The sequence below is a fragment of the Takifugu rubripes genome, chromosome 2, assembly GCF_901000725.2.
Source record: "Takifugu rubripes chromosome 2, fTakRub1.2, whole genome shotgun sequence".
Taxonomy (NCBI): domain Eukaryota; kingdom Metazoa; phylum Chordata; class Actinopteri; order Tetraodontiformes; family Tetraodontidae; genus Takifugu; species Takifugu rubripes.
In genome coordinates this window covers 2,835,434-2,859,317 of record NC_042286.1, presented here as the reverse complement: position 1 = coordinate 2,859,317, position 23,884 = coordinate 2,835,434, and the positions used below count along the sequence as shown (strand labels likewise).

The 23,884-nt window shown below is 43.1% G+C and overlaps 3 protein-coding genes across 6 annotated transcripts; 1 reads left to right on the top strand and 2 right to left on the bottom strand.

Annotated features, from left to right (window-relative positions):
• Nucleotides 1-24: 24 nt before the first annotated feature.
• On the bottom strand, nt 25-3,550 carry slc66a3 (solute carrier family 66 member 3). Its single transcript, XM_003962288.3, has 7 exons — nt 3,293-3,550; nt 2,272-2,354; nt 1,891-1,960; nt 1,742-1,799; nt 1,312-1,432; nt 781-822; nt 25-647 (listed from the first exon to the last, which is right to left on the bottom strand). Exons 1-7 carry the CDS (start codon nt 3,436-3,438, stop codon nt 547-549), a joined length of 621 nt encoding a protein of 206 aa, XP_003962337.1. The 5' UTR covers nt 3,439-3,550; the 3' UTR covers nt 25-546.
• LOC101068450 (CAP-Gly domain-containing linker protein 4) lies at nt 1,823-22,205 on the top strand. Of its 4 annotated transcripts, none has more exons than XM_029828935.1 (15): nt 1,823-1,841; nt 8,203-8,334; nt 8,830-8,969; nt 9,451-9,544; nt 9,617-9,778; nt 10,336-10,454; nt 12,408-12,656; nt 14,369-14,504; nt 14,623-14,739; nt 18,389-18,580; nt 18,683-18,817; nt 18,931-19,054; nt 19,864-19,931; nt 20,011-20,089; nt 20,188-22,205. In XM_029828935.1, the coding sequence occupies exons 2-15, from the start codon at nt 8,217-8,219 to the stop codon at nt 20,522-20,524; spliced, it is 2,070 nt and encodes a 689-aa protein (XP_029684795.1). In that variant the 5' UTR covers nt 1,823-1,841; nt 8,203-8,216; the 3' UTR covers nt 20,525-22,205. The 4 variants fall into 4 exon arrangements, with proteins under 4 accessions (XP_029684795.1, XP_003962357.2, XP_029684794.1 ...); XM_003962308.3 differs by lacking the exon at nt 1,823-1,841 and adding an exon at nt 6,110-6,244; XM_029828934.1 differs by lacking the exon at nt 1,823-1,841 and adding an exon at nt 7,634-7,654.
• cimip5 (ciliary microtubule inner protein 5) lies at nt 4,692-5,584 on the bottom strand. Its single transcript, XM_029828937.1, has 3 exons — nt 5,273-5,584; nt 5,167-5,206; nt 4,692-4,893 (listed from the first exon to the last, which is right to left on the bottom strand). Exons 1-3 carry the CDS (start codon nt 5,506-5,508, stop codon nt 4,696-4,698), a joined length of 474 nt encoding a protein of 157 aa, XP_029684797.1. The 5' UTR covers nt 5,509-5,584; the 3' UTR covers nt 4,692-4,695.
• Nucleotides 22,206-23,884: the final 1,679 nt, after the last annotated feature.

Sequence of the window (23,884 nt, the reverse complement as noted above, 5' to 3'; positions counted from 1 at the left end):
GATCGCATAAATGCTGCAGTGATGACAGGAAGAGGCTTTATTAAAATAGGAAATTGGGGGCTGTACAGTATAAAATATTTCAAATCTGTTGGCTCCACAGATGTGTTGAATATGGAAATGTGCAGTATTACAGTTGTGACTGTAGCATCAATTATTAAGCATTTCAGATTTTCACAGATCTGGTAAAGTGCACCATATTTGGACCTTTAGAAACAGTCATTCTATGGCAGAATGTTGTATTTAAAAACACACAGAAGCTTCTATTATTCCTGTGAGATCCTTGTTTTCTATTTATAGATGTGCAAGTTGTTCAAAATAGAAGTTTTCCTTCCTGAGTGGAGAATCTTGAGACAATATTTCATCACAAAAAGAGGAACATTCTCAAAAAGTGTGGGTTTAAAATGGGTAAAAAAAACACAAAGAGCACTTTATGTGTCACAAAAGACTCGTCGCAGTTTTTGCTTTCGGTCCTGGCAGAGTGAAACGGAGCAGAAACGGAGGACGTCTGCGTTGACGTGGAGGGTTTCGTCCCAACATCCGGGCAGTTTAGTCCTCTTTCTCGGACTTCCTGCCGCGTCTCTGATAGTAGATCACAGTGAGCAGAACCCACAAGTTCAGAAGCGTGATGACGAAGAACCGCACCAGAACTGTGACAAAGAGACTCCCTTCAACACTCGGACGCGTTCAGTTCATCGGGTTTTGAGAAATCAACAACTTCTATCTCCACCGCCCTCCAGGATATTAGACAGACTCATCATTTACTGTAATTCGGCTAATTACCTTGTGTGTCTCCAGTTGTCACGGCTGTGGTGTAAATCCGCACTGCAACGCAAGTGGAAAGCGCGTTAATGACAGGCTAATTATCCCGGAGAGCGTCAGATGTTTCATTAATCAAGTGTGGGATTTCCATCTTATGAAATTAGGAGCTGAATTAAACCCGTCATACGTATTCATGAGCCGAAACGGCGGCTCGGTGGCGCATTGTTGCGTTGGTCAGAAATGCCGAACCCGAAGGTGTGAGAGGAATTTAATATTCCACATCTTTATTGAAATGAAGATTTGGACAGATAATCATTCCCACAAAAAAACCCTCCATTGGTGGCAGGTTAGAGGAAGGTTAGAGGAGCACCGACATTTGCCGTTAGGACCTACATTTAGCGCAATTAAAACATCCCATTTCTAGGGTGACTGGAGATATGTGAAGTGGTTTTTAGCTCTAAATATTTCCCTAGAACCTTCTTGCTCACCAAAACGTCTCCCCACAGTATAAAAATGACTTCAGCAACAGCCGGTACGTTTGGCCAAACTCACCCAGACATGTGTAGCTAGCCATGGCCCAGGTGATGGCGCTGACCTGACCAGCGTCTTTCGACCTCCACAGACACTGAAGTTGTGCAAATTTACTGGCAGCGCTGATGAAGGTGCACAGGCTCTGCGGGGGGGGGCAGGGATCAGACGGGCTCCAGGCGTCCAAAAGTTTCAAACACATTTTCAACGCAGTTCTTGGCGGTTATAGAACAGAACGCTGCTCTCATCCATTTTAATGCAAATCCCAGACACATTTGTCTCATTGAACGATGCGATCGTTTGACATTTATTGTTCCGGGTGAGGAACGCCAGGAGCAATGAGGTCAGGACAACTTGTTCACATCTCCGCCTCATTACTCCCGACTGATGACACCGGGTCTCAGCACAGCTTTTGACATGCTGGGACTGATGGATTCTTAAAAGGATTTATTACCATGGCCGAATCAATGATCCACTTCTCCACAGTGAGGAGCCTCCAACCGCCGACGAACCTGAGCCCATTATGTCAAGACGGTAACGCGGGACCGACACAGGTACCAACAAATGACGACATTTAACATCCAGAAAGCGACGGAAGGATACAGCAGGATGTAGATGAGACTCTGCCCCAGGTGGCCGTCATAATGAAAAATCAGCAGCAGCAGGATGAAGTCTGAGGTTATGATGCACAGGGAAGAGCATAAAAAAGAAATTAGACTTTAAATAAGACAGCCAGCTCCGAGGTGCCTCAAAGACGCAAATAAAGTAAGACTGGTTTAATCTTCATGGCCATTTGCTCCTGCTTCATAGCTTAATTTGTTTTGGCCAAATTCTTGTGCAGACTATTAAAGCATGTGTTGGGCAGACGTCAATGTAGCGGCAGGGATAAACCAGATGAAATAATGTTCCACGTTATTGATTTTACCGTGACAACAAGCATTCAAATCCCACCCGGAGAGGCTGTATTCTGGTTCTGGAACTCACCTTGAGCGATGAGGATCGGATATTCCAGGTAGGTGGGAGGAGGGTAGTCATAGTACATCTGGTACGTCACAAAAACTATGAACCTGAGAAAGAAAATACGACAAACAGATTTTACCATACTATAGCACATATGGAACACTGGCCTCGTTTTTACTGGTAATATTCCAGCTAAACAAAAATGTTAAGAAAATCCTTAAGAAGACTTTTTTTCCATCATACTTGATACATGTTTATTTCCAACAAACCTGGTAAAAAAGGAAATGATTTTAAAAATATATTGCACCCTGTGGATCTCATTGTACCATTGTTGTGGTGTTACACACACACACAGACACCCACACACACACACACAGACACCCACACACACACACACTGCAGCCTGGTGCACGCCCAGGAAGACAGTAAAGTTATTTAGGACAGTGCTGTTAGTGGCAGGCACTGGTAGGAACCTGGATTTAATTATGCAGACTTATAGACCCAAAGTTCATTTTGAAGGAATCAATCAGGAAAACAGCTTCCTTGATCAAATTATTTATTATTTTACAGTCCCAGCCTGCTTGGTTCAATAAAAATAATCCTGGCAAAATGCTTAATTTTAATAGAAGACAAAATGTATTCCATTGCACGCCTCTACTCTTCAAATTCTTGTTTTCATGTCCCGTTAGGCCGTTTTCTTTTAAAAAAAAATAACTTTACCTTTTTAACGCTAATGTATATTTACACGCAGTAATGAAAATAATTGACATGCAGATGAGTTGATTAAATTCGGATCTCTGGCATATCATCTTTAGAATGTAGCTGCATTTTTCTCTCACCCAAACAAATGCAATCCTTATTTACTGTATAATCAAAGCTAAAACTCTATTTAAGTTCTACCGAAATACGGAAGGCCTCGATCAACTAAGCAGATGCATTTAGACGACTATTTTAAACTTTTTAATGTCTGCGGCTGCAAACATCACCTGACGGATGCATCTAGGAAACCGGAGCAAAATGCAAGTAAACACGTCCCATCTCTTACCCGACCAGCTCTAGCAGCAGGCTGTTTAGGCTAACTCCAGAGCTGGTTTTCGCTCGTATTAGCACAAAAATCTGCGGGAATTTCAGCACCATGCAGATAAACAGCGTGGAGAAATTGGCTACGTGTAATAAAGTATCCGACTGCATCTTTGCGTGTAACAGATTTCGAAAAAGATAATCACTTTCTGATTTCCTGCCGCTTTAATATGTCTAGCGTCATAACTCCGACTTCCGTTTTCGATTTTCAAATTAAACTTACAGCGTTCCGATTAGGTTTAAAGTTTCTTTATAGAAACTACATTCTGGGATAGATAGATGGATAGATAGATAGATAGATAGATAGATAGATAGATAGATAGATAGATAGATAGATAGATAGATAGATAGATAGATAGATAGATAGATAGATAGATAGATAGATAGATAGATAGATAGATAGATAGATAGATAGATAGATAGATAGATAGATAGATAGATAGATAGATAGATAGATAGATAGATAGATAGATGTGACCTTTATTTTGAAGACAACTCCATAGCTTCCTGTTAGCGGTATTATCTTTACCTTCATTTCTGCATACGCCCACTGATGCAAAGCTGCAAGCTGTTGCAAGTAGTGTGTGTGTGTGTGGGGGGGGGAGACAGTTCAGCATATCACAGCAGGGTGCAAGATGCTGGCAGGCAAGGCATACATGGAGCGGCATAACCAGGTGGCTGGCATAGTGTACAGGAACATCTGCACTGAGTATGGACGGGAGGTCCCAGGGTCCAGGTGGGAGACACCCCCAAAAGTGCTGGAGAACAAGCAGGCCAAGATCCTGTGGGACGTCCAGATCCAGACTGACAAGATGGCGGTGGCTAACCAGCCTGACATAGTGGTGGTGGATAAACACCGGAAGACAGTGGTGGTGATAGATGTAGCAATCCCGAGTGATAGCAACATCAGGAAGAAGGAACACGAGAAGCTGGAGAAGTACCAAGGGCTGAAGGAGGAGAAGGAGAGAATGTGGGGTATGAAGGCAACAGTGGTCCCAGTGGTGATCGGGACACTAGGGGCAGTAACACCCAACCTGAGTAGATGGCTCCAACAGATACCAGGAACCACATCAGAGATCAGGAACAGCTAAGATCCTGCACAGATCCCTCAGACTCCCAGGCCTCTGGTAGAGGACCCGAGTCTGAAGGAAGGAAGCACCACCCAGGAGGGCGAGGAAGAGATTTTAGACAGACAGGCAGGCAGACAGATCCTGAGATAGTTTTAAACATAACTTTTCAAAAGCAAGGCACAATGCAATGAACAAATGTTTCTAATCTAATTATATGAAGTAAATATGACAACAGATATTCACAGCATTTTAAAAGCCAGGATTGATCATTCAGAGAAGCAGCGTTGAAGCGATTGTTCTAGCAGGGCACAAACTCTGGATCCTGTTTGTGTTTGCGATGGCTGCCAGACCGCAGCAACAGTCTGTCCAGTCTGACCAGCTCAGTGCCCAGTGGAGTGGCCAGTCTGCTACCGATCGTATGGTTACTGGTCTTGGGGACTCGTTCACAGCTAAAAGATGTGGCGCTCAGATTGGGCTCCTCCGGTTTGAGCTGGCCCTACAAACACATGAAGTCACGCTCAGAACGTTGTTGCCATAATGTTGATTTTTGAATTGTGATTCTTTAAGTCCACCACTTCCTGTTGATCACTATAACAATAATAATTACAACCTCGGGCTATTTTCAAGTGCTATTTTGATGTATAAACTGCATGGACTTTATGCATCAACTCAAAGATTCCGGAAGATTACAGCACGTTTCCAGGACCCTTTTCCAAAACTGAAAATATAATTTGGAATATTATAGGGGATATTTTGGGTCTGCTCTTACCATCTGATCATACTTCCTGAGAAAGCCCCAATTCTTCTCCCTGCAATAAAAATCAGATCGTTTGTGCTCCTCCATCAAAATGTGGCATGTTGAGTCGGTTTTTTACCATTCCTGCGCTCCCCTCCTTTCATTCAACACCAGATCTTTCCACATTTGGTCCTGTTTAACCGAGTTTAACCGGTCTGGGTTCGGTTCTGGGTTCGGTTCTATTGTCACCGCTTCCCTCTTGCTGCGGCGCTTCCTTTCCCCGCTTGGCTCACTTGACTTCGGCCTGGTTCCGCTCCGTCGTTCCGGTAACCGGTAACCCGCAGAGGACGCGCGTCGAACACTGTTTAGATCCATTCAGAATAAAGTCAAATTCGAGCTTTGATGGCAGACGAACAGAACAATCACCGCCACTTGTGTTTGCGTTCCCATGGCAACTGTTTATTGTGGCTATTATAACTCAGGCATGCAACTAGTCTTGCATCCTATATATCCATCACAGTTGAGCCTACATATCCAATTAATAATAATAAAAAATAAATAAATTAGAAATGTAGAAATGATATATTTGTGTGCACTTCTTCTTTTCTATTGATGAAGTTCAGAGCAAGTTTGTGCTGCTTTGTGGATTCTAAATTGTCACACGTCATCATCAAACAAAGAGGAAATGTCCCTTTACGTTTGCGCTATTTCTTTTTGTTCCACACATCTTTTTGTCTGTTTCATTTCTCTTATCATTCGGAACCACCTCGAAAACTGTACATAAATGGCATTTCCTCTTTCACAAGCAAGAAAAGTACATTTCATTTTATTGTTATTTTTGCAATTATTGATTTGGTTTTTTTTGTTTGCTATTTTTAAACGACAGCATTTTTTTCTGTGGAAAATAGTACTTACACTTTCGGTGACTTTGGGTTTGAGGTATTTTGGTCCTTCGCTGCTAACTTTATTTTGAAAGCCGGAAATATCGGCGATGCTTTTATTCTGAAACCAGATTGACGTCAGTCGCAGTCAGAATGGACGAAAATTAAATCCTCTGCTCGCTTTCTAATAATTCCTCCATGATTGAATCAAAACAACGAGCAAGATCAAGGTATTGCACATTGTTATTCATTTTACAGTTGTGCAGAAAGTACAGGTAGTTGTATTTTAAGCGGTGCTCATTATTTCTAAGCAGGTATAGGTTAGTCTGGGATAACATTGCTTCAGACGAGCTAACCTGAGTGAAGATGAGGAAACTGTAACAAGTTCATCCACGTCCACACATTAAAAGGATGCTTACAATTGTGTAAAAGGCTGTCATATGTATGTGACATGTATAGAAAAGAATACAATAACACGCAGAAGGTGGCGTTATTCCAGAGCTTAAGCCAGATGCTAGCGCTAAAGCCGGCTAATCCTCTGTCAAATGAATTCAAACATATGTCCAAAATGTGAATCGGACTGTCGAAAAGTCCGACTTCGATGCGGTTCCATCGTCTGAGGTACGCACCTGTGCAAGGAGAGAAGTTTTCAGGAGTAGTTGACTTCCCTGGTCATGTTTCAAATGAAGCCTTCATTTACTGTTGCCGTCAGGATCCCATATATGTTTATCACCTCTCTAATGTTCTGCATCTATGCTTCCAGTCATCTGTCGTAGGAGAGGTGCTTTTAATTATTCAGTGTTATCAGACCTCAGGGTGAAGCCGGTGGGGTGATTCTCTTACACTATTGTGTGTGGAAGCATTCATATGTATTAATTATGTGTAAAAGCAACTTAAACAAGGCGCTCTTTTAAACCCCGTGGCCATAAATGTGACTTTATTTATGATTATTTTGCTTTGAGAAGGTGACGTTGAACACTAACCCCTTTCTGCTCTTGATTGTTTGATTGCAGGACTTGTACAAAAACCTTAATTGAATGATAGCAGAAAAACGGAAGGATTGCTCCCATTATAGTGGTTGTCCACTTATTAAGGGGTGCAAGCTTGTTACTGTTTTGCTCATTATTCATGAGGACTAGACGTGGATGGCATCGTGTGTCAGTGTTATTGTTGCACACGCATCCAGTCATCACGTAAGAAAAGTCTTAAAAGCAAATTCAAGAAGTGATTCTTCATTTTATTGCAGCACTTCAGCTCAAACGTTGAGGTTGGATATTTCATTTTTGTTTTGGATGTTACGGTGCAGGACAGGTGTTCTAATCACAATTAGTCAAGCATTTTGTTGATCATGTACTCACACTCCCACCCATGAGGTGGCAGTTAAAGATGAGAATGGTGCTGCAGCCAGGGAGAACCAAACGGCCCTTTGGCTCGATGGTCGCTGAGCTGAGGAGGCGAGTGAACAACAAGGTGAAGGCATGCAGGATGGATGGAGGGATGGAGGGAACAACTGTTGTGTTTGCCAATAATATTGTGGGTAACAACATGCTAGAGCCTCTAATTCAACCAGTTTGTGTCTCTTCACTTTAGCTTTGCTAGACTTGTGATGGAGATCAAGAAGGAGCGTCAAGACGATGGCAGTGAGTGCCCATGCTGAGCTCGGTGTGGCTTTTTAGGATCAGGTCCACGTGTGTTGGCGTTGTAGACCACCTTAATGTCCTTCTCCCCAGCCTTGGTTTTTCCAGCATTTTAGGCTTGTAGTGCGGTGTGTGTTCATCAACTTTTCTCTGTTTTTTCTACTAAACTGTTACTGGAGTCAAATAAAAACCCAAACATTGTAAACTGATGCCGTTTGTTTCTGCCGCTCGTACATTTTTAAAAATATTATATGCAATGGAAACGTCTTGACATTGACACAGCGCTTCTAATATTTGGTATTTTGGCGCTCTTGATTCCTCAATTTGCAAGAAAATCAGCATTAAACTGCCTCATCATTCTTTTCCTATTGTAAAGGTGATATTGGATGTTCTTGAGGTGCATTGTCGCAGCACCCTTTTGATGAAATTGAAATGATCGTTGCTCAATCACTGTGTCAGCCTGCTCCAAAAACTGGAAATGGCACTGCTGTGATGAGCTTAGACCTACTTACGTCCCCGGATAAGGACATCTAATATTGTCTCTGCCACAGGCCCAGAGGGGGAAATGACAAAGGAGGATGTTTCAGAGGACGTCAAGGGAGATTCTGTGCTGGGTTGGAGCTCTTCCCATCAGCGGCCAGTTATCCACCAAGTGGCTTCAGCCCCGATGCCCAGTGACTGTGGTGAGGGTCCCCACATCCATACGATATATATGTCATTAGTACTAAGTGTAAATGGACATAATAAAGACATATATCCGTACACAGCCATCTTACTGCTGCCAGAAACTGATTATTAATCATCTGATTATATATCCAGGCTTCACAGAGGATAATGCATCAAATTAATACTTCTCATGTCAGAATAAGCAAGTTTGGAGCAGCAGTATGTTCTTCAGGCTTCATTTGATCCCGGGCCTCCTCTCCACTATTGCAGCTGATTGCATTCCCCTCTGCTAAGAAAGCGGGGACATTTCCCAGGCTCGGTAATTTGAATGAATCAATTGAACTGCCAGTAGCGGAAAGTAAATCTACGTCTGTGCGGCAGTGTTTCATGACCTCGTCGAGATTCATCGGCAAGAAGCTTCCGCAGAGTTTTAAGTTCACCTTTTAAAGTAAATTGCTTTATAGTTGAACTCAATCTAGCCCTTTTTTTTTTCTCTTTCTCCCAACTTTTAGAGTTCTCCTTTTTTGACCCCAGCGATCCGCAATGCAGAGAGGTTCTTCTGGATCCCAGGACCACCATCCCAGAGCTATTTGCTGTGCTGAGGCAGTGGGTGCCCCAGGTTCAGAGGAATATCTGCGTCATCGGCCATGAGGTGCTGCTACTAATACGCTTAATCGAACCATATTTAACCTTATAAATGCTCTTTGCCTGATGCGTTCAAGTACACGCGCTGTACATAAACAGGGCTCGCTTTTCAAGCTTTAGTACAGTTACATTTGATGTTTATTCAACATGACTCCTCGCATTTAATCATCTAATTAAATAACAGTGGAAGAGTTCACGCTGTTACTCTGTAAATCTGATTGTAATAGTGGGACAGTAAATGTAAAGCATGCAGTTATCGCTCTTAGTTCTTTTAAACACCAGGTTGCCGGTCATGTAATACAAGCGGTCGCGTCTTTTGAGGATCTTTGTACTCGGAGCGATGTGAGGGCGAGTCAGCAGGGATCCAGTATGTGGGCCAGACACTCGGGTGTCCAATTGAGACATTTCAAATCCGTCCGAAGGATCCTCACCAATTAAAGTCAATTCGAAACGTTCAAATGGCTTCTTTTGGATGAATCCTTGCACAGATCCTGAAGAGAGGCTGCGGTGTGAACGACCGAGACGGTCTGACTGATATGAGCCTCCTGCACTATTGTTGCAAGGCCGGAGCACAGGGCATTGGTGAGTCTTCTCAGATAAATGTTGCCTAAACACTTGGAACTGGACTAGAAAGCTCTTTTTTTTTTTGCTTAGGTGACGTGGATGCGGCGGTTGACTTTGCCCGCCAGCTCCTCGCCCTCGGAGCTGATCCCAACCTTCGGTCCCGTTGGACTAACATGAGGGCTCTGCACTACGCCGCGTACTTTGATGTACCACAGCTCATCCAGGTGGTCTTGCAGGCCTCCCAGCCTGGAGGTGAGAAGATGCCTTCATTCAGGATCATGGATTTGTGGAGGAGGAGAGTCCAATCTTCATGTTTAGGCAACAGCAAATAAATTGTTTCAGATAATGAATTGGTGCTGAGGGGCCCAAAATAGCCAAGAAACTCCCCCCACCCTGAATTATGCTGTCCTGTTGTTGGCTGACAGGAGGGGAACCAGCTGTGGTCTTCTGCTGCTGTAGCCCATCTGCTTCAGCATGTTGTTCCTTCAGAGATGCTGCTCTTCACTCCTTGGTTGGAACCAGGGGTTGTTTGAGTGGCTGTTACCTTTCTATCATCATGAACCAGTCTGCCCAGTCTCCTCTCACCCCTTTTCCTCCACACAACTGATTTTGGGACCATTCTCTGTAAATCTGGAGATGGTTGAGGGTGAAAATCCCAGCAGATCAGCAGGTTCTGAACTACTCAGACCACACCTAAATCTTTTCTTCCTCATTCTCATGTTTGGTTTGAATCTATTTCCTCTTTTTTAAGGTAAATGTTCGAGAACGGATGAGAACATATCACAGATATACTCGATCTCCCTTTACAGAGGTAGATGCCACTTGCAGTGACTTTGATTTCGGAACGGCGCTGCACATCGCTGCATCCAACTTGTGTCTGTCAGCTGTCAAATGCCTCCTGGAGCTGGGAGCAAACCCTGCTTTCAGAGTGAGTTACGTTATCCTCATACACAAGGACCCACAAGCTTGGAAACACTGGATTGTATTGAAACCATTCCATAACACACATTTCATTAAGTCTAAGATAGAGACTTTTTTTTAATCATATGGACGTCTTCATCCCTTCTTTACAAGATCAGTTATTACCTGCTATCTCCTCTCCTGCAGCACTTTTATCCGCACTGCTGCATTAAGTTTGAATTGTCAATCTTTGGCATTGTGATCTTTACAAACCGTAGCGCATCATAGAAATGTATTCATTTAAAAGATCTTGGCAGAATAAATGTTAAAACAATATCAAATTTTCCCTGCATTCATGCATTTTAGTTAGTCTTAGTCAGCCAGCGGAGCTGGTACAGAATAGCTGAAAAGGAGTTTTATACATTTTATTCAGTTTAGATTTCATAAATCTGTTTGGAGAGCCTTGAAAATAGATCATTTGAAAACCACTGGCGTCCAGATAACGTCACGGATGAGGAAGTCAAGCAGGCAGCATCATAAACTGAAGGTTGGAGAGCCCATGGGAAATTGCGGTGATCTGCCATCTGGACCTTCTGCTGCTTTGTAATTTATAGGTTCTGTAGAATGTCAAAGTGTTCAGCCATCATCAGGTTTTGATGTATGTTGGGTCTTTCTGGCGTGCACCAGGTGTGGAGCTCCACTGGAGGTCACTAAAGCACCACAAGAGCTGATTAATTCCTGTTGAACAATATTTCATGGCTGCTTTGTTTGTGAATGCTTAGCCGTTTGGCTGCTCTCATTTGACTCTCGTTATATGTATTAGTAACTCATTTTCAGGATTTTGTACACTTTCTATTTTTCTTCCTCTAAGAACAAACTCGTGCAGGTCTGTAGCCTTTTTTTATTTGAGTCACGGGATGCTTTTCAATTGAGCTGCTTAGTATCAACCTGCTAAATCAATTAAAATGGTGAAAGGTCAAAGACATTGTGACCATATATAAGTCAGTCTGCAGGAAGAGATTTTTCAACAGTCTGCATGTAAACTCATGTAAGAAATCAATAAATCATGAATGTGATAATGTGAAGATGACATTACTTCAAAACAAGCCCGTGAAAGTGGATTTTAGGACTGTTTTTAATAAAAAAAAGAGCTCCCAGAGACTCCTTAATTACGGTAAGGGGTCCTTTATGCTCACATATACAGTAGCCTTTATATTCATAGCCTTTATATAAACTGTGGACCCCCTGAAGTGCTTATAGATTGGACTGGCTTGAATGGAGCTGCTTAGATGTCAACCCATTCAAATCTTCATCCTCATCATTATTATCATCATCATCATCATCATCTTCCGCCGCTTATCCATTCAAATCTTAAAATTAAAAATCAGGTTAAAAAAAAAAGCTAGAAATGAAATTAAAATAAGTCGGCATGCGTTATTTACAAACCTTAGATTTGAACAATCTTCACAAAAGAATACAAGGTTTGTTTGATATCCACAAAGTGAAGCTTAAAAAACAGCTTTTGTTTTTATGTCTGTCTGTTCTGCCACGATATGGCCGAGCATTACTGCTGAGCCCAGTTTATACATTTATTTAATGATGAAATACTCATAGCCAATCTCTAATCCCAACAAAAGATTGAACACATAATAGACCATTTAACTCTCTGCTAAGAAGCTAATCTTCTTATTGAGGTCGCTATCGTAACTAGTAGAAGCTTCTTTTTTCCTGGATGAAAAAAGCAAACTAAAATTGTTCTTTATGAAATTAAAAGCCTTCTCTGCTCAGCTTTAAAATATTGATTGGCTCCCCTGGTGAACGACCGGTTCTTTGCCTTATTGCGAGACATTTTAATGCCACTCACTGTTGTCGCTACGCTGCACTGGCTCTTGCTTAACATTCCTTAAAACTGTCAAATTCAACTGTTTCTTGGTGCAGATGTCTCCAGTGTTGACTAACTCTGCTCTCCCTGGTCCTGCAGAATGAGAAAGGCCATTGCCCAGCAGACGTGGTTCCAGATCCACTGGATATGCCCTTGGAGATGGCAGATGGCGCCGCTGTGGCCAGCGAGCTCCGGACTTTACTGAGACGGGCTTTGCCCAGACTCAGCTCACCTCTGCCCTTCGCGCCGCAAGCTCAGTCTCCTCCCGCTCTCTCAGAGAAAGCTAAAGTTCAGCTGGCCAGCATGGGGGTCCGAATAGGCGACAGCGTTGTGATTGCAGGACAGAAGGTGTGTCATAAGTCACCGCCGCGAGTCAAGAGGTTATAGACGGGCAGGTTATTTAAGCTAATCGCTCTTGAGTGTCTCAGCCTAACACGCTCGCTCTGAACGTGTTCCAAGAAGCAAGTCTTTAAACACCAACTGTATTTGAATCATCCTTGGCCTCAGAGTGCCACTAATATTCCAAATTTATGGCTTCATCATGCCAGCAAGGCGTTAACAAGAGTTAATGGTGATAAACATGGTAACTCAGACTGTAAAAGAGCGGATGAGCGTCTGCATTATTATGTAGTTTAGGTTTGTGTCAAAGCAAGCGTCGCTGAATGACCACGCTGATCCATTTGTCCGTGGGTTTAAGGTTATGCGTGTTGCAAATGGCGGAGGAGTGAAGTGGAGCGTCGGAGGGTGATTTGTGCAGGCTGGCTTCCCGGGACAGTGATCGCTTTAGCCTTTTTTGCACCTTAATGCCCACATCAACTTAATGCAGTCCGGGTATTCAGTGTCACAACATGGATGTTTTGATTAATTTATCCGCTGTCAATTCACACCTCTATGAAGTAAAACCAGTTGCTAGGCAACATCGATTGGCCTTCATGCAGCCTCGGCCGTTATGTCTGATCATTTGAATTATTTACATACATAAATGTTGGGTTTTATTAGACATCAGACAAGATTTTTTAAATCAGTTTTTGACTGAATTGCCAACACATAAAGAAGTATTTTAGTGCAGATAGTTGTTATTAAGGTAACATCTGACGCTTTGACACCGTTAACTACTATACAACTATAGTAGTTAGTATGTTATAGTTAGTTAGTATAGTATGTTATAGTTAGTTAGTACAACTATAATGCCCAGAACTGGCTCCTGCCATTTGCTTGGCCTAGGGACGTTATGGTTTGCTATGCTACTCAGGCATTCTTTCCATTGAGCTAGCCTCTATTTCCATAATTATTTTAGTTTAGGGGAGCTTTTCCTTTGTACCAGTCCCACACCGTTGTCCTGGATGCAGTAAATATTTTGGAAAAGACTCTCCACTTTTGTGTCACTGGCAGACAGTTTAGCTGGTCAACAAACACCGGTTTAGATGTTGCGTTTAGGCGTCCTTATCTCCTCGCTCACAGCTATCCACTCTGAAAGCTTCAAATGCTTGTGTGTGTTTACTCCTCGGCAGTACTGTAACTCCTAGCAAACAGCAGCTTTGTGGGATCGACGGGATTTTTCAGGTTTCCACTGGTGATTGTTTTGTCATATTTACCACCTGTGCAATTAGTCAGGGAAGATCAGGTCAATAAATCAATTAAAAACAGACAGAGTGCAAGTGTAACATTCTCTCGTAGCTACATTTGTCTACTAATGTACAAAATGAGTTGAGTTTGTGTAGTTCTGAAGAGAGTAAACAGAAATGGAGGTGTTTCTTATTTTATTTGCTAGTCAAGTACAAAAATGTCAACAGAAGTGTCGCGTTCAGTTGCCTTAATCGTTTTTTTTCTGGCACACTGAGATAATAATTTCAATTTTTCATTTTGTAGACCACAATTTAACAAAGAGATGTCTCTCTGAGCTGCATAGTGCAGATTGGATTTATTTTTCCCTTTGATTTGGTAAACAAAACTGTCTCTCCAAAGGGCTCCATCGGTCACGTGTGAAACAAAGCGCTTGTTAAGCGGTCTGATTTGACGTGGCTCGTTATCTTTGCTTCTGCCATGTTTTACACACGCAGGTTGGGACCCTGCGGTTCTGTGGCAGTACTGAGTTCTCTGCAGGCCTCTGGGCTGGAGTGGAGCTGGATAAACCAGAGGGGAAGAATGACGGCTCCGTCGCCGGTGTTCAGTATTTCACCTGCAGGATGAAATATGGTCGGTCAAACAGCCGCTTCTTAATGTGAACTACCCTTGTACCTTAAAGTCCTCATGTGTTTGGGGTTAGCTTCACCATACACTTGTACTATTTCATGTTTGATTTTGTTTTTTTCAGGTATCTTTGCTCCTCTCTCCAAGATTAGCAAAGCAGCAGACCGAAATAAAAGCTGCGGCACAAGGACGGCCACGCCAGTTCGCCCCCCACGGCGCGTCCCCGCGAAGTTCAAAACGGGTAAAGGAAAAATTCGGGGGGGAACAGTATCGACATGAAACACTGCTGAAGGTCACACAGCTGGTCAGGTCGGCCCATATCCCATATCCTAACGGACTAATGTCTAATTCCATTGTCCTGTTGCCTCAAAATAGTGAGGAAAAGGTGTCATGTCAGGTCCATGAGGGTTACAGATGTATTATATTGGTCAAATAACCAGAGGTTTGGAAGGTCAATTGATCTGGACGTAAATGGAGTGGCGAACCTTAAAGTGACCCGTGGAAAATTGTAATTGATAGTCCAATTAGGCAGGGTTTAATAAGTAGAGCCTAGACCGTGAATATCCCACAAGCCATTCATCACAAGGGGGATGGGAGTGTGTTACGTGAAATGCATATGAGGGTGTGTATTTCAACACCTCTATACAACCAGGGACCCAATTTATAACCTTAAGTGGCCTTGCCAGCCATTTATACTGTAACTCAATCTCTCACGTCTCTCCAAGCCCTCTGAGGGAGGATCAACGGTGCAGATTGCTTGTTTGTGTATAGTCAAGCTGCCCCCCAAAAGAATTGAGCCTGTTTTCTAGCTTTAATGTGATTTTTATTCAGGGTTTATTCACCCCCTGCATCAGTAGCTGTCCTTCTATTAGAAAATATGGTCAATTTATGCAGGGTGGGCCAGGAACGTCTCTGTAGACCATCACCGCAGAGGCCTTAAGTGTTGTTTCTTTTTTTGACAGGTTCACCATCAGATGACTGAGGTGGAATGATGTAAATATGCATGTACTGTATCAGGGGTGGCCAACCAGTCAGAGCCCAAGAGCCACAATTTTTACTGTGTTACCGCAAAGAGCCACATCATTCACATGGGCACACGTGAACATCACCTCATCCCTTCCTCACACACAGACCTCTGCTTAGCCAGATTTATTGTAAATGTCACACACCAACATGATAATGACAGAATTTGACTTCTAAAGACTACGGGCCAGTCACAGTCCACAAACAAAAATATAATAATTAAAATACCTTTTTTTCTCTTACTATGCATGTTGCTTAGTGGGACTTCTGGCATTCCTTGCTTTGAACAATCCTCTTCAAATCTGGCTTGTATTCAGTTGCTGCCACGCGAAGCAATTCTTTCACACTTTTCCAGAACTCAATGGCCCCTTCCCTTAAAGCAGGTTTCAGTTGGTGCTCCTCACAAAGATTGATCATCTCCAACTCAGCTGCAGCCTCACCTGTTGCTAGCGGAGCTTTCCAACAGTGCGTCTCCACATTAAAAGGGGCAGCGAGGAATGCAATCGGTGCCCTTTTCAGTTGTAGATCGCGGAACCGGGTCACGAAGCTTCCGTGCATTTTTTCCTGCCATTTTGAAGGCGAACTTGACACTGATGGTTTACTCAAAACATTGCGCTATTTTCATCTAAGGCGCATGCGCTTTTGGCGAACGTACCGTATTGAACTCAAGCGAAGCGAACACGCACATTAAAAAAACACAAACCCACACTTCGATATGAACGTTAGAGCCGCATGAAACCAGGCAAAGAGGCGCATGCGGCTCGGGAGCCACAGGTTGGCCAGGCCTGCACTATATCATTACATCACCAAACGCCCTCACTACAGGCAACAGGCACATTTTTGTCAGTTTGTATTCCTATTGTTTTTAATGCCACTTTGAATCAGAGACATGAGAAGCACTCTTCCTCCCCCCTCCTCAAGGTTACTGCGTTGCTGTTTTGTATAAGCTAGCACCACTTGTTAGGTGTAAACCGGGGTTTATAGGGAATTCTTACCTATCGCTGGTCAGCATTGTTGTTATAAGTGGCTCGTGTGAGGGTCCAGGTGATTGTAATTACAAGGTGTACCTATAGATTCAGTGTGTCATCCCAGCTCTGTTTCATCTCAATAAATATTGGGTGGGGGCATTCGAAAGGCTCTCAGACTGGCCCCTATTAGATGATGTCAACATAGCCAGGCCTCAAAGGGCAATGCAATCACAGTCAGTGCTCACAAAGCACCAGCGCTTGGTTTTGAAAAGCCTCAGCCTGTCACTTGGAGCAAGTGTCAATATGTGCCGGAGAAAGATGAAGCCGGGACAACTCGGCAAGCTAAAGGTCAAGAGACCGAAATGTTTGGAATGGCGAGGTGATTTGTAGCCACGTTACTGTAGTTCAAAAGGTAAAACACAATAAATACGGCCGCATTGGTGTCCAGAAAGACCAATGATCAGAAAAACGGCATTTAAAACATTAATAAGGGCATCGACTGATGTCTTAAGGTCGACGCTTCCACAAACAGCGAGCGGCAATAAGAAATACTTTGTCACCTTAATGTTTCTGTTGGACGGCTGTAATAGATTTAGTGTCCCGGAGACACAGAATTGACTGTCCAGTGACTAATGGCGGAATGGGGGCGTAGTCTAACCTACAAAAGTCAACTTTACATGTGCATGGACAATGATTGAGGTGATCCCAGTGTGGCAGATTAAAGAAGGAATTGAGCAGCATTGAGTTAAAGTAGGATGAGTTTTGCACTAATCAAGAGGAGATATGTGAATCCAAGCACGTGAAAAGCACATTTCCAGGCCTCTGATGAAGGATTAAAGGAAGTTTGTATTATTTTAGATGAATAGGGACAAGGATAAGGATTTGTTTTAACATTTCACACTGGTGGTTTCTATTTGAGTCCTTGATGAAGACGTTTTTTTCTTGTTCCATTCATTCACGAGACGACGCCGTTGAAAGGTGTAAGAGGACGTCTTAAGCACGCTATAAATCAGCCCGTGGCGTGTTAAACTTGCTTTACAGCATTTATTATGATGATTTATCTTCAGCTTTTGTCTTTTAACTCTTGTTTATTAATGATCTAAGATAATCAGCGCATCTTAGAGTTGTGATGCAGTAAACTTTACACAGGCTTTAAGGGGGTTTTAGAAACATGTGGTGCTGATCTGTATAAGATGTTTAAATAAAAACACACCCATCAGTGTGTGGCATTAATATCCCACTGCTGCTTAATGATAGCGGATGATAAAAAATCCATTTTTGAATATGAGTCTAATTTACAAATTACTGAATATTGAAATAATCCTAAAATATAATCTATTCTAAATCATGAATGATATGGAAAGGAACACACTGGTAAAACTACTGCTGCAGCTTTGATGCTTCTTAAAACAGTAAAAATGGATGATTCGTTTGTATTTGGAAAGATTTGCTGGATTTGTCACATTACAGGAACAGGATGACTAGAGACGAGTGTGTGTGTGTGTGTGTGTGTGTGTGCGTGCTCAAATTTTCTATATATTAAGAACCAAAATACTCAAAGTGAGGACATTAAAATGGTCCTCACAACCTCAGAGGTTGAGGTTAGAATTGGGTTCAGGTTAGTTAGGGTTAGTTGTGATGTGACTGTAGGGATTTATTTATCTCAGAAATTCACAATGAAAGTCCTCACAACACGAGAGGTACAAGGGTGTGTGTGTGTGTGTGTGTGTGTGTGTGTGTGTGTGTGTGTGTGTGTGTGTGTGTTTTAAAAGGAGAATTTGCAACTCATCCTCACAACACAGATGCGCCTTCATGCATATTGTAGATTTGAGTAGTAGCTGCTCACAGGAAGATGGTAATATTTCATAAGTCCCCATTTCCTGTTCCCCTTCCTTATAGGTGTCTCCCAGTCGCTGTCCTCATCGTCCTCTTCGCTGGACTCTCGGCACGGACCGAGCGCTCAGCCTCATCCTCTGCCAAGGCAGCGTCTGCCTCCCAGACCTCGAAGGCACCGCGTCCTGCTGAATCCAAGAACAACGGCGCCGCCGGCCTTCTCCTCTTCAGCCGACAGAGCCTCACTGGTTCCTGCAGGTCCGACTTTAGTCTTTCTTGTTTCCATCCCGACACTTCCCTTCTGAATCCCGCTCAGTTTAAAGCGAAGCTCGTACCTGTCAAACGCTGGCCCCTCCCCAGATAACCGCAGTCGAACTCCGTCGGCGAGCAGCTCCACGTGCGGGGGCCCTGAGGTGCGCCCCGGGGAGAGGGTGCTGGTGGCCGGTCAGAGGACCGGCGTCGTCAAGTTCTGTGGGAAAACCAACTTTGCTCCAGGTCGGCAGCAACAATGCTTTCAGGAATTCAGGGAAAATTCAGGAGTTTATTCAATACATTATTGAGCGAGCCTTTTCTTTTAAACCAAACCGCTGTGTTTTTTTGTGAGGCAGGCCTCTGGTTGGGCATCAAACTGGACAAGCCCAGTGGAAAGAACGATGGATCGGTGGGTGGAGTACGGTACTTCAGCTGCCCACCCAAACACGGTGTTTTTGCTCCTCCATCACGCGTCCAAAGGTGAGACCGAGGACGAGTCTTTTGTTTTTGTCAGCTGTCAGAGCTCAGGATCTCATCGTAACGTCTTCTGACAGCTACCAGCCATTCCTCTTCCGTATCCTGGCGACCGACATTTTTACATGACATATCTAATATTCATAGAGTTTAAAAACCTCCGCTTGTATTTGCTTGATACAATGGCGCTGCTAAATTAATAGAATCCCAGTGGACTTTGTACAAAAGCACCAGTGTTTTCTCCTGATGCTTGAAATTTGTGCTTTTGTAGTTTTCCTTTTCCATCTATTCATATTATTTTGTTGCTGTGTTACCGTTCCTTTATCTCGTTAGCTCTAAAAGCAGGGTTTTTTTTCCACGTATCAGGCTTTGTGCTCTTGGAAATGATGCATTTGTTGACTTATTTATCATGAATGATGAGCACTTTTCCCATTCCTCTTTGTTTCTCCTCTATTTCCATCGGCAGCCATTAGAACCCTTTCAAATAGAATCAGCGGCTTCTATTTTTGTTTTTCCCTTCTACGATTCTTCACATTTTGCGCACCTGCACGTTGGGCTGTCTGAACTTGAAAGTTATGATAATGGAGAGACTTCAGTGGTTGGAGTAGTGCTTCTGTTTTCTTGTTGTCAAAGATAGGGAATATTCAAAATCCCCCCTGAACTCTTAAAATGCGCCACAGGACGGATTATCAAATTGGCCACGTGGGATAGAGGATTGAGAGCACGTTGAATGCGCGTAGACAGGTTTCTTGTGTAGAAACGGTCAGAAACACGGCCGCCGAGCTGTAACCCGCCACCTGACTCTTTCCTGGCAGAATCCACGGATCGGTGGATTGCCTGTCGGACCTTTCTTCCTCCCGTCTCAGCCCTCAGCCGCTCGGCGGTGAGATTTTCCGTCCCCATTCCGATTAGTTCAGACTGTCTCTGCCAGGGCAAACTTGACGCCTGTCATTCGCGCGCAGGTACAATCCGTCGCAGCTCCAGCACGTCGTCGGCCATCGCCTCTCAGAAACGCACCAGCAGAAGTCGCCCGGCGACGAGGTGTGTTTCCGTCTGATTCTTTGCTGGTGTTTGATTGTGGACTTTGGGGCTCACACGGATTCTTACAATGTTTTTTTTTTTTTTTTTCCAAATAAAAGGAGTCATTCCAACCTTCAAAGCCAGCGCTGGAGCACCCTCGGCAACACAGCCGGGTCCGCGCCCGTGTCTGACAGTCAGGTCCGTCTCCACGTGGGCATGCAGGTCCTGCTCACCAGCGCCAACGAGATGGCGTTCCTGCGTTACCTCGGTACGGCGGACTTTGCGCCAGGCCTTTGGCTGGGTTTGGAGCTCCAGAGCCCAAAAGGGAAAAACGACGGCTCCGTGGGAGGACGTCGTTATTTCAGCTGCCGACCCGGCCACGGCGTGATGGTTCGGCCCAGCCGCGTTACCTACCGAGGGATCAACGGTGCCCGACTGCTGAATGATGGTCATTGAAGACCAGAGGAACCCGATTAGGGTCGACTTCCTGTTTTGGGTTTTTTTTGTTTAAATGTACACTTCCTTCTATATTTAGTTCTTTGTGCTCTTCCAGAGGGGGGGTCTGACTTCCAAAAAAAAGAAAAAAATGCCACTTAAATGTGTAAATTTAGGCTACCTGGGTTCATTCTTTAAAATATAAGGGAAATAAAGCACTTTATGAAGCCAGTATTAAATTATTCCTGCAATTTGTCTTGGCAGGATAGAGAGAGAACTGTCTCAAAAGGACATAAAACACTGCACTACTTTTAATTTGATTGCACTAAAAAACAGTCCGATTGATCGGATGAGATCATCGAGAACAGATGCGCACGCAAGGAATTTTCTTTCTATGCCCAAAGCGAATCGCATCAAATTAAGATTTTCTTAATAATATAATTCAGGTCATAATGTAGCTTATGTAAACAAACGTGTGCACGTGTGTGTACATGTGTTTATTGGTTCCGAGCACTTTCAGGTTTTCCAGGGTGATTCCCAGGCCTGCAGATAAAAAATGAGCTTGATTCAGGATTCAACACTGACCTAATTAAAGTAAATGGGTAAATAACAGCGAGTAATAACAGTCGTTGTTCTTCATCATTAATTACATTAAAGAAGGCGATCAGCTCTGTCAAAACGCATTAGAGGTAATTCCCTTTTTATAGAGATCTATAAGGATGTCAGTGAATGTCCATTTTCATATAAAGCCTGATTCTTGCTCCTTGCAGCTGAAATCCGCCATTTAACGCCATTTAACGCCATTTAACGCCATTCTGCTCACTGGCCAGTGAGGAAGCACTGAGTCCACCGCAATAAGCATTTTCCCAGAATGGAGAGTCAAAGAAACGCTGTGAAAACTAGATTTTCTGTTTATCAAACGCTACGTCGACCATCACCAAGCCCATCTCTTCTTTATTCTGAAGAAACCATGGTAACAGTTTTTGAAGCATTGTGTTGCTGTTTTAAAAGAAAATCCATTTCTTTCAGTATTGACAGTAAAAAAAAAACTGTAATTAAAGGCAGGATTCTGTTTTCCGTTTTCTGGAATATGGTCATAAAAGCGAGCGAGCTTTTAAGATGCACCCTTTCCCCTCGACGTTGAAAAATCATCATAAACACCGTGTGTCTTTAAAAATAGCGTCTCATTTGCATCAAGGCCATCTCTGATCATTTCCGTGGCACTCGTTAATGCTCCACATTTCAAATCTTCCCAATTTCGGTGCGTCTGAGCTCCCACTTACGGCCCCACTGATTTCCACATTCTTCTGATGCCGAATGAAAAGTTGCGGCGCTGCTGTGGGTAAAATCTATTTTTATCAGAGCATCTCTCGTGGATTTTGTTTTATTTTTGTCTCGAAAGAGGAATCGGGTCTAACGGCGTTTGTACGGATATAAAACGCTTTAATTTGACATTGTGACTTTTTCTTCCTTCTGTTAAAGAAGTTACCTTTTGTGGACTGTTGGTGAAAATGCGATTGGTATTTATGTCCGGGGAGTGAAGGTGAAATGGCAGCGACGGTTTTGAACCCGTGTTTAGTCACTTTCCTGTCAGCTTTTGATGCCGGAGCAGGAAAAACGCTGCAAATTGAAGTGTGAGTGTGGTTGGAACTCTCTTGTGCCACAATCATGGAATAAATGGATGTTGAATTGTCTCCATAAATTATTTGTAATGCTATTTCTGTCCATCTAAACTAATGGTCCAGACATTTTAGAACTGGGGACACGTTTCCCCAATGTTACCAAAGTGGCTTTAAAATGAAATATAGATGAAACGATGAAGCGTGACAGCACGACTTCACCTAGGAGAGCTCTTATTGCTGTCCAAATTCATTCTGTTTCTTTAGTTTAAAATATTGTCATTCTCATTTTGAAGCAGCTAAAATTCAATGTGATGATCTGCAAAGCACAGATCGGCACCTTGAGTTCATGAAGAGAAAGTAAGTTTTGGAACTTCCAGTGCCGTCTGGATGATATTTATTTAATATTTCTGGACTTATTTGAAGTGAACTGATGTACTGACAGATCACTTCAGTAAAAGTTAAGGCCAACTACGGAAATACAGCACTGTTTATGCAACCCTGATTGAAAGGCTGCCTTTATCTTATCAAGGATTTGATTTTAAATTATTTCATTTCAGTCTATTCAATTTTCAGAAAAAAAAAAAAAAACGTCTCACGACGACAAAGGACACAAGAGAATCAGAGTTTGGAGAACATGAGGAAATGTTTTCCCCCAATCAGAAATGAGGAAAAGGGAAGTGGGAGGAGTCTAGTCCTGTTGTTTAGTCATTGGATGGAATAAACTCCCTTTTGGCTGGCGGGGTAGAGAGGGAGGAGAAGTGGGGAGGACAGGTAGAGGGGAGAAAAGACAAATGCAGGTACATTAATTACAACAAGCTGTATAAGAGCTGAGTGGGGTCAGAGGTCAGCAGGTCAGTGCACGGCGATGAGGTGCCCATTTTTCCCTCCTAACAACAGAATTTTTTCACCATAACCAAACTTTTTAATCTCCTAAAAACAGAAAATTACTCTTTCCTTAAGGAATTTTAGGGTACGTTTGTGTGTTGTCATTAACACTGTACTCCAATTTAGATAATTTGTTTGGTGAATAAAAGTAAATCAACATATTCTACTGTAGCAGGGTAACGAAGTGAGCCAATAAATGGCGATATTGAAAGTTTATTTTTAATTTTCATCATAACTGCTCAGTCCTATCCCAGCCGCTCTGTTCTTTAAAACAGCCATCCAGTTTTATTCAGAAAACTCAGGAGGAAGAGCTCTCATAATAGCATGAATGCTGTGGGCTCATCTTTGGACTGCAAAATTGAATAATCTAATCTGATAAGAACTGAAAACGGCCAGATAGTAAAGTTGCAAAATTTACTGGAGATCACTTTAAAATCCAGGGAGAGTGTATTATTTATATAATGTTATCACTAGTGGCTATAGGGGGCAGATCTGAGGCCTGATTGGACAGCAAAGCCAAAATCAAACCAAATTTATTTAGAGCCCAAAATCCCAAAGAGCATTTGCCCCTGAGGGCTCTAAAGTCAGCACAGTTGTGACCCCCTCTATCCTTAGACCCTTGACCCGGGCCAGGAAAACCTTAAGAAAACCTGAAGGAGAGCCACAGATGAGGGGCGCCTCTCCCTGGGACAGGCAGACCTGCAGTAGAGGCCACGTATACAGAGAACATCAACGTCAGTAATAATTCCATGTCCATTACAATTGGAGATATAGGAGTTAGTGTATAATCCGTATTGCTGCTAATAGAAAACAAGTCTGTGGGCCCAGGTTTATCTTCAGATGGAGCCCTGAGCCACTTGACCTTCAGATCCTG

Excerpts from the sequence above, each read along its gene's own strand:
- slc66a3 (XM_003962288.3), bottom strand. The coding sequence starts at position 3,438 with ATGCAGTCGGATACTTTATTACACGTAGCCAATTTCTCCACGCTGTTT. Across the intron at positions 823-1,311 it reads GGCTAGCTACACATGTCTGG|TGCGGATTTACACCACAGCC; the intron begins GTGAGTTTGGCC and ends CTTGCGTTGCAG. Across the intron at positions 648-780 it reads GACAACTGGAGACACACAAG|TTCTGGTGCGGTTCTTCGTC; the intron begins GTAATTAGCCGA and ends TCTTTGTCACAG.
- cimip5 (XM_029828937.1), bottom strand. The coding sequence starts at position 5,508 with ATGGATCTAAACAGTGTTCGACGCGCGTCCTCTGCGGGTTACCGGTTA. Across the intron at positions 5,207-5,272 it reads AGGAGGGGAGCGCAGGAATG|GGAGAAGAATTGGGGCTTTC; the intron begins GTAAAAAACCGA and ends TTTTTATTGCAG. Across the intron at positions 4,894-5,166 it reads TCAGGAAGTATGATCAGATG|GGCCAGCTCAAACCGGAGGA; the intron begins GTAAGAGCAGAC and ends ATGTGTTTGTAG.
- LOC101068450 (XM_029828935.1), top strand. The coding sequence starts at position 8,217 with ATGACAAAGGAGGATGTTTCAGAGGACGTCAAGGGAGATTCTGTGCTG. Across the intron at positions 8,335-8,829 it reads CCCGATGCCCAGTGACTGTG|AGTTCTCCTTTTTTGACCCC; the intron begins GTGAGGGTCCCC and ends CCCAACTTTTAG. Across the intron at positions 8,970-9,450 it reads TCTGCGTCATCGGCCATGAG|ATCCTGAAGAGAGGCTGCGG; the intron begins GTGCTGCTACTA and ends ATCCTTGCACAG.